The sequence below is a fragment of the Microtus ochrogaster genome, chromosome 10 (genome assembly GCF_000317375.1).
Source record: "Microtus ochrogaster isolate Prairie Vole_2 chromosome 10, MicOch1.0, whole genome shotgun sequence".
Classification (NCBI taxonomy): Eukaryota; Metazoa; Chordata; class Mammalia; order Rodentia; family Cricetidae; genus Microtus; species Microtus ochrogaster.
In genome coordinates, this window is record NC_022016.1 from 51530179 (window position 1) to 51538573 (window position 8395).

Consider the following 8395-nt stretch of genomic DNA (forward strand, 5'->3'; position numbering starts at 1 on the left):
GCACAGGGTTCACACTGCACAGGGTTCACATCGCACAGGGTTCACACTGCACAGGGTTCACATCGCACAGAGCTCACACTGCACAGGGTCATTCATGAAAGAAGTACAAGTGTGCTCAATGGATTTTTGAGTGGATTAGACTTAGTTTCAGCTATGCTTCTAGTGAGGTTTTTTTGCTTTGTTTTTTGTTTTGTAATAGGATTTCTATGTGTATCCTTGGCTGAACTAGCTCTGTAGACTAGGCTGCTTCTAACTAGCAGAGATCTGCCTGCCTCTACTTCTGGAGTGCTGGAATTAAAGGAATTAAACCACTTAGCCCAATGAGATCTTAAAAGATATCTAAATCGAGGTACATTTTGTGTACATTTAGTAGGGACATACACAGTTCTGGGAGCATCTGTTGCATGAGGAACTGTGTAGTCAAAGCCATTCGGATTCTACACAGTACAGTTACATTTTTAAAAATACATTTAAGCATCAGGACAGCAAGCTTTTCATAGGTCACCATTAAAGAATAATTTGGTGCCAGGCGGTGGTGGCGCACGCCTTTAATCCCAGCACTCGGGAGGCAGAGGCAGGCGGATCTCTGTGAGTTTGAGACCAGCCTGGTCTACAAGAGCTAGTTCCAAGACAGGCTCCAAAACCACAGAGAAACCCTGTCTCGAAACCCTCCCCCCCCAAAAAAAAATAATAATTTGGTGGAAGATCTTCTCAAAGGGTGTAGCTTTATCCTTCCTTAGTGCATTCGTCCATACCTTCTATAGGCTAATAGCCTCAGGTCATGAGGAATCAAGTCTGGCTGAACTGTGCCATTGTCCCTAGCCAGAAAGAGTGACTTAGCTCTAACCTGTCCGGTCTGCTCCACCTGCAGAAACAACATGGCTGGGCATGGAAAACAACTCACTCTGATTCTAGACAAACCACACACAAAAAAAACCCTGGGACTTTCTGGTATCTACTTATGTGCGGATACATGTCTTCCAACCCCACTGTTCCAATAAAGCAGTCTCAGCCCACTGAGGCAATCTGCTTCTCTGCCTCATTTTTCACACACATTTTTGTAGCCTGGTTCCCTTCTTGTCTTCCAATCCTCCCTTCCCACTGCCTCACAGTCCACTTCCTTGTCTCTCTGGGCATCCCTCTGAGAGCCAAGAGATCCCAAGACTGGATCCTGGCCACTCTGCCGCTCTGGCTCTGTCCATCCCTCGTGTCATCATCCCCCGCCCCCCCCCCCGTGGTCTTAGGTATGATCTTATACAATTGCTAGCTACTGACGGCCTCAGTTTTCCTATTAAACAAAACAAAACAAAACAAAAAAAAAAGGGACCTGGCGTAGTGGCACATTCCTTTAATTCCCAGCACTTGGGAAGTAGTAGGTTGATCTCTATGTGTTTGAGAACAGCCTGGTCTACAGAGTGAGTTCCAAGACGCTTAGAGCTTCTTAGTGAGACCCAGTTTTGAAACAAACAAACAAACAAAAAAAACCACTGTCCCCAAAACAACAATAAAAAGGTTCTATCTATGTATCCTTTGACCAGAATGATAGTCTTTCCCCTGCAAGCAATGACCCTCTCAGCTTTCCTGTAGGCCTGAGGCAGATATTACTATCGTCTTTCACCCTTGCTCACTGTGCGATGTGTCTCTCTCTCACACACACATACAATGATTTTACACTATCTGTAACTTATGCCACAGAATAAAAAGTACAAAGGAAATCTAAAGATTTGTGTCGCATTTGGATCGCGGCCCCTCACCTCCTCAAGCCTCAGTTTCTTATAACTGAGGAAGACAACTAAGTGTGCATGTCTAAATAGTTTATGTAAAGTAGTAACAATGGATGTCAAGTGCTTGGCACTTAGGAAGTGCTCAATAAATACTGCCTGCATCACGTGCCGGCGAACCGAACCGCGATTGGCTGTGGGTCTCCCTAGTGCTAGACGGAGAGCTGCCTGAGGACCGCATAGACATCCGCTTAGCTACAAGTGCGGGAAGAGGCTAGGCTGGCCGGGCACAAAAGGACAAGACTTCAATTCCCGGAGGGAAGACCAACCAGGCGGACCCCTAACCTCCCGGAAGTGACGAAACAGGGGCGAGCGGCGCCGCAGCCAGGCCTTCCCGAGCTGGGCCTGTCCGAGCGGGCCGCGCGCAGCATGGCGGAAGCGGAAGGGAGTTCTCCGCTCCTGTCGCAGCCGCCGCCGCCCCCTCCTCGGATGGCGGAAGTAGAAGCACCGACGGCGGCCGAGACGGACCTGAAGCAGTACCACGGGTCCGGTGTCGTCGCCATGGACGTGGAGCGGAGCCGTTTCCCCTACTGCGTGGTATGGACGCCCATCCCGGTCCTCACGTGAGTGTCTTCCGGTGTCACCGCGAAGACGGGGAGGGCCCGAGCGTCCTCCGGTGTGCCGTTCTAGCTTTTTCTCAGACTTGGGGCAACCCTTACCCTGGGCCAACCGGCACCCGGTCCCTAGAACCCTGCCACCTGTACAGTGCGTTACCGCGCATGCATGCTTCCGTTTCATGGTTACCCCTAGTCTAATTGGGGAGGAGGACAAGGGTAGATCAGTGGGAAAGGGAGGTAACTAGCAGGCTCGTAAGCTGCAGGTGTACAGAAAAGTCCTTTAACCATTATCTGAAGAGGTATGTTCATTCATTCCACCGTTTTTGGTTTTGTTTTCTTGTTTTTTGTTTTTCTGAGACAGGTTTTCTCTGTAGTTTTAGAGCCTGCCCTAGAACTCACTCTGTAGACCTGGCTGGCCTCGAACTCACAAAGATCCGCCTGTCTCTGCCTCCCGAGTGCTGGGATTAAAGGCGTGCACCACCATTGCCCAGCTATTCCCCGTTTTGTTTGTTTTGGTTTTGTTTTTCACACATTGAGCAAATGAATGCTTACTGGCCATCTGCTCTACGCAAGACGTTTTGCCTTTAGAAACAAAGGTGAGTTTGATTGAGGCCACACTGATTCATGGAATGTCAGCACGGGGAGGCCCATGCCAGCATTTAACCCCCACATCTTCTGAGTTACAAACCAAATCAGATACCTAAGTGTCTGCCTCCTGGTGGAAGAAGAGAAGCAGGAACATAGGTGTAACTTCCTGCCCTCCCACTTTAGTCTTAACAACCTGGGCAGTTTGCAAGCTCTTTCATTTCCATCTCTTTGAATTACTTTATAGGAATCCTCTTCCCCCATGGTGAAGCTGAGTTTCTTGTAGAATTGCCTTGGTCCGTTTATTGCCCCAGCAAGAAGACATTCAGAAGTCAAGTTTACCAACTGTAACGACTTTCAGCATGCCACAGCGCCCCTCACCTGTGGGCCTGCTTGTTTTTGCCTCTTAAAATCAGCCACCAGGCATTGTGAATCACATCTTCAATCCCAGCACCCAGAGGCAGAGGCAGGCAGGTGTCAGAGGTCAGCCTGATAGTTGGCATTCCACCCCAGCCAGGCCTGCAGAGTGAGACCCAGTCTGCAACAAACAAAACCAGCCAAAGTGTGTGGAGAAGAAATCATCTTTAGCTTCAAATGTTGCTGATCCTAAAATCGCTTTAATCTTTTGTTTTTGCATTTATTTGATTGGTTTTAAGACAAGATTTTTATATGTAGCCCAGCCTGGGCTGGTATTTATTTATTATGTACCTCATATTGATTTTAAACTCCTGATCCCCCTGCCTCAGGCTTCTGGGTTCTGGAACTACAGGTATATAACACCCTATCCAGCTAATGACTCTAACTTTTGTGTTATGTTAAACAATTTGGGGAGATGGCTCAGTTGGTAAAGGGCTTGCCGTGTGAAGAGCCTAGTGTTGGAGTCCTGTCCCCCGTGAGAAACTAAATGCAGCAGTGCATTGCTTGGAATCCTAGAGCTGAGGGCGTGGGGATGAGAGGCTCTCTGAGGCTTGCTGGCCAGCTAGTGTCGTCAAGCCAGTGAGAGAGACTGTCTCAACTAGGGTGGGGACTGGGCATAGTGATGCATACCTGTGATCCCAGCACTCAGGAGACAGAGGCAAAAACGGGATGGGAGTGGGGCTAAATCAGTGGTTAAGAGCACTTGTTGCTCTTGCAAACCAGGGTTCAATTCCCAGTGCGATAATTGATAAAAGACAGTGTGATAATACTCAGCTGTCTGTATCACCAGTTCCCGGGGATCTGATGGGCACCAGGCAAACAGGTGGTGCACAACATATACATGCATGCAGGGCAAAACCTTTAAATAAGTAAAAGTAAATAAACCATAAAAGAAAAATATCGAAGTCTGAGTCTAGGCACTGTAGTTCACATTTCTGAACTGAGAGCACTCCAAGAGATTAAGGTAGGAGGGTCCCTGAGAGTGTCAAAGCCATCCTAGGCTACAGAGCAAGGCCCAGGGCAACCTAGTGTTCCAGAGGGAGACCCTGGATCAAAAAACCAAAGCTAAAAAAAGAAAAACCAGAACAGCAACAACAACAACAAAAAACAACTTACAATATGTGCTTCTTAATTTATTAAATGTTCCTCTAACACATTGGCTGATTGACTTGTTATGCCTCTGTAGCTGTAGGTAGCAAGGCCCGGGTGTATTAGGTATATAGCCACACCCTGGCAAGGAAAGCAGGTGCTGCTTGCTCCTGAGGTGATGGGAGGGTGGAGAATAACAAGTGACCAATGGAGAGAGCCCCAGATATGGAGTAGAGCCAGGAAGAGAATGGACTATGTGAGAACTTATCATGCTAGCCCTGTTGGCCTTTTCCTCATCTCTTCATTTTAAAAAGTTAGTTATTTCTGCCAGGTGGTGGTGTCACGAGCCAGGAGACAGAGGCAGGTGGATCTCTGAGTTTGAGGCCAGCTTGGTCTACAGATTGAGTTCCAGGACAGCCAAGGCTACACAGAGAAACTCTGTTTTGAAATACACACAGACACACACACACACACATTGCATCACAATTAATACATAATATATACTATTATATATTATATACTATAGTGCGATTAATATATATATTCTGTATGTGTATGAGTACCCATGGAGGTCAGAGGACAGCTTACAGGACTTAGTTCTTTTCTTCTGCCGCGTGAGTCCTAGGAATCAAACAGGTCATTAGACTCGGCACAGGTGCCTTTACACACTGAGCCATGGGATCAGCTCCTCGTTTTTAGAACTCTTTGTGGCATGGTCCTCTGCAGAGAAGTGGTAGCTGCTTGAGGTGGAGACACGGAGTTCCCCGAGGTCCAGGCTAGAAGCAGCATACATCTTGGTTCTCTTCAGACTCTCTGCTCCCATTGGAGGACTCACCCTTCAGCAGAAGAGACAGATATAGTTGGTTTGGTAATGACATGACTATGTGAGTTTGCTGAATGCAGGGATAGATGTGGCATGGGGACTCTCATGCCTGTGAGAGGTAGATCCGAGGAAGACCATGAGCCCAAGACCTGTCCCCCACTTCTGAGCTCCTAGCAATAGCTGCTGCTAGTAACCAAACAGCTGAACATTTCCCACTCATTGTCGTCATCGGTCCTTGCGTCAGCTGTGGAAGCAGATGCTGTTGTGCTGTATGTAGATGAGGGGTAAAGTCAGAAACTCCAGGGCTAGCAACTCCTTCATTCACTAACCCTTTACCAAGGACCACGTTTGTCCTCGGTCCAGAGGAGACAGCAGGTAACTGAGCTCTGGAGCATGCCTGACAAGATGTGTCGACAGTTCTTTCCCTGGGACTTTGCTGGGCACAGTGCTTTAGCCTTGTCTCCCACACCTTCATTCCCAGTTCCATCAGCCAGCAGCTCAGAGCCAGGTCCCCTGCCAGTCGAAAGGAATCTAGTCTCAAAGAGTTTGGGATTGGGTTCTGAGCCAGGGGAGTCGTTGCCCACAGTTCTTGGCTTCCGGCCTGTGTTCACTGCGATTGTCAGCAGCTCACTGTCTCTGTCAGGCAGCAGGGTTTACTGACTGCCTTGGTGCAACACTGTGCTCCACGTGTGCGCAGTGTTTTACATAGGTGGAAGGAAGCAGTGGGCCCTCAGCAAAGCACTTGTTACTCTGAAGGAAGATGGGAACGAAGAGCCTGCTCCAGCCTGCCCTAGAACTCACCTGTAGACCAGCCTGGCCTTGAGCTTACAGACATCCACCTGCCTCTGCCTCCCTAGTGCTGGGATTAAAGGTGTGTGCCACCACTGCCCAGCTCTAATATGTATTTTTATTTTTTATTTTTTTGGTTTTTCGAGACAGGGTTTCTCTGTGGCTTTGGAGCCTGTCCTGGAACTAGCTCTGTAGACCAGGCTGGTCTCGAACTCACAGAGATCCGCCTGCCTCTGCCTCCCAAGTGCTGGGATTAAAGGCATGCGCCACCACCGCCCGGCTCTAATATTTTTTTTTTGGTTTTTCGAGACAAGGTTTCTCTGTGGTTTTGGAGCCTGTCCTGGAACTAGCTCTGTAGACCAGGCTGGTCTCAAACTCACAGAGATCCGCCTGCCTCTGCCTCCCAAGTGCTGGGATTAAAGGCGTGCGCCACCACCGCCCGGCTTAATATGTATTTTTAAAATGGCAAAATATTTGCCTTGCAAACATAAGATCCCGAGAACCCATGCAAAGACTGGCATAGGAACTAGGCACCTGTAATCTCAGGACACCTACGGTGAGATGGCAGAGACAGGGAATCCCCAGACGTGCACAGGCTGCTAGCCTGGTGTACACGGCAGTAAGATCCTGTTAAGTGGCAGAAGACAAAGCAGCACCCAAGGTCCTCTGACCTCCACACATCCACTAGAGCACATGCACATACACCATACACACATACACCATACACACAGAGAGCATGACCGTCAAATCAGGGTAAATGGCGTATCCATTGCTTCAGCTACCGTTTCTCTATGTTGGGAAGATTCGGAATACTCTCTGCTAACTCTTTTGGTCCTCTGGGAGAGCAGCAAGCACTCTTAGTTTATGGGCTGGAGGGACGGTTCAGCAGTTAAGACCATGTAGTGTTAGAGCCCAGGCGTACTTCCCAGCCCCTGTGTCAGGTGGCTAACAACCACTGCAAGGCCAGCTCAGTGGGATCCAATACTCATGGGTACCCATTCTGCCTGCATGCAGACACATGCACATACACGTAATTTAAAATAACATTTGAAAATTTTTTACTTTATTTTTAATGTGTGTGTATGTACAGGAGTGTGTGTGCGGGTCAGAGGACAGCTTTATGGAGTCATTTCTCCTACCATGTGAGCCCCAGGAGTCAAACTCGGGTCATCAGGCTTGGTGGCGGGCACCCTCACAGCTGAGCCACATCTAGCTAGTGCTAGTGCAATAACCTTAGATTTGCTTTGTCTTCTCTGGAACATTAACAGTGCTGTATTTTATATGCTTAGGTCAGGCTTTCTTTCAGGTGTGTGCTCTTGAGAGTCGATATTGTATGTAGACAGAAATAAACAGAAATGTGTTTTCATTGTTACCTGCAACTATTGCAAGGCTATGCTAGTTTTACTTACTTTCCTGTTAAACATGCATTTCCGTGTGTGTGTATGTGTGTGGTTTCATTTATTTTTCAAACGCTTTATTTTGTATGGATGGATGTTTTGCTGTATGCGTATATGTGCACTACATGCATGCTTGTTGGTCATGGAGGTCAGAAGAGGGTTCACATCCTATGGAATTGGAGTTAAGGAGTTGTGAGCTACTGGGAACTGAACCCTGGTCTTCTGCAAGAACAGCAAGTGCTCTTAATGGCTAAGCCATTTCTCCATTCCCATTAGTTCTTTATTATTATTATTATTATTATTATTATTATTATTATTATTATTATTATTATTATTATGTATACAATATTGTCTGTGTGTATGCCTGCAGGCCAGCAGAGGGCACCAAACCTCATTACAGATGGTTATGAGCCACCATGTGGTTGCTGGGAATTGAACTCGGGACCTTTGGAAGAGTAGGCAATGCTCTTAACCACTGAGCCATCTCTCCAGCCCCCCCATTCCCATTAGTTTTTGAGACAAACTGTTACTATATAGATAAGACATGAACTCACAGAGATCTGCCTGCCTCTGCCTCCCAAGTGCTAGGATTCCAGGCGTATTCTAGCCATGTCCAGTTCAGTTGGGTTTTGTTACCTTTTTGTTGTTGTTACTGAGATAATTTACATACAACAAAAGATATACTTTAATTTTTTTTTTATTTTATGTCTATGGTGTTTTGCTTGCATACATGTCTGTGCAGTATATCTGTGTCTGGTGCCCACGAAGGTTAGGTGGTTATGAGTTGCCATGTGGGTGCTGGGAATTGAACCAAGTCCTCTAGAGAGCAGCCAGTGCTCTTAACCTCTGGGCCATCTTTCCAGCTCCAATAAAAAGTACACATTTAAGCCGGGCGGTGGTGGCGCACGCCTTTAATCCCAGCACTCGGGAGGCAGAGGCAGGCGGATCTCTGTGAGT

At 47.5% G+C, this 8395-nt stretch overlaps 1 protein-coding gene across 1 annotated transcript in view; it reads left to right on the forward strand.

Annotated features, from left to right (window-relative positions):
* The first annotated feature begins 1983 nt into the window (after positions 1 to 1983).
* Positions 1984 to 8395, forward strand: part of Tmem222 (transmembrane protein 222) — a 13008-nt gene continuing 6596 nt past the window's right edge. Inside the window, exon 1 of the mRNA XM_005353104.2 lies at positions 1984 to 2344. Coding sequence (XP_005353161.1) covers positions 2151 to 2344 — 194 coding nt within the window. The 5' untranslated portion in view covers positions 1984 to 2150. The remainder of the gene's footprint in view (positions 2345 to 8395) is intronic.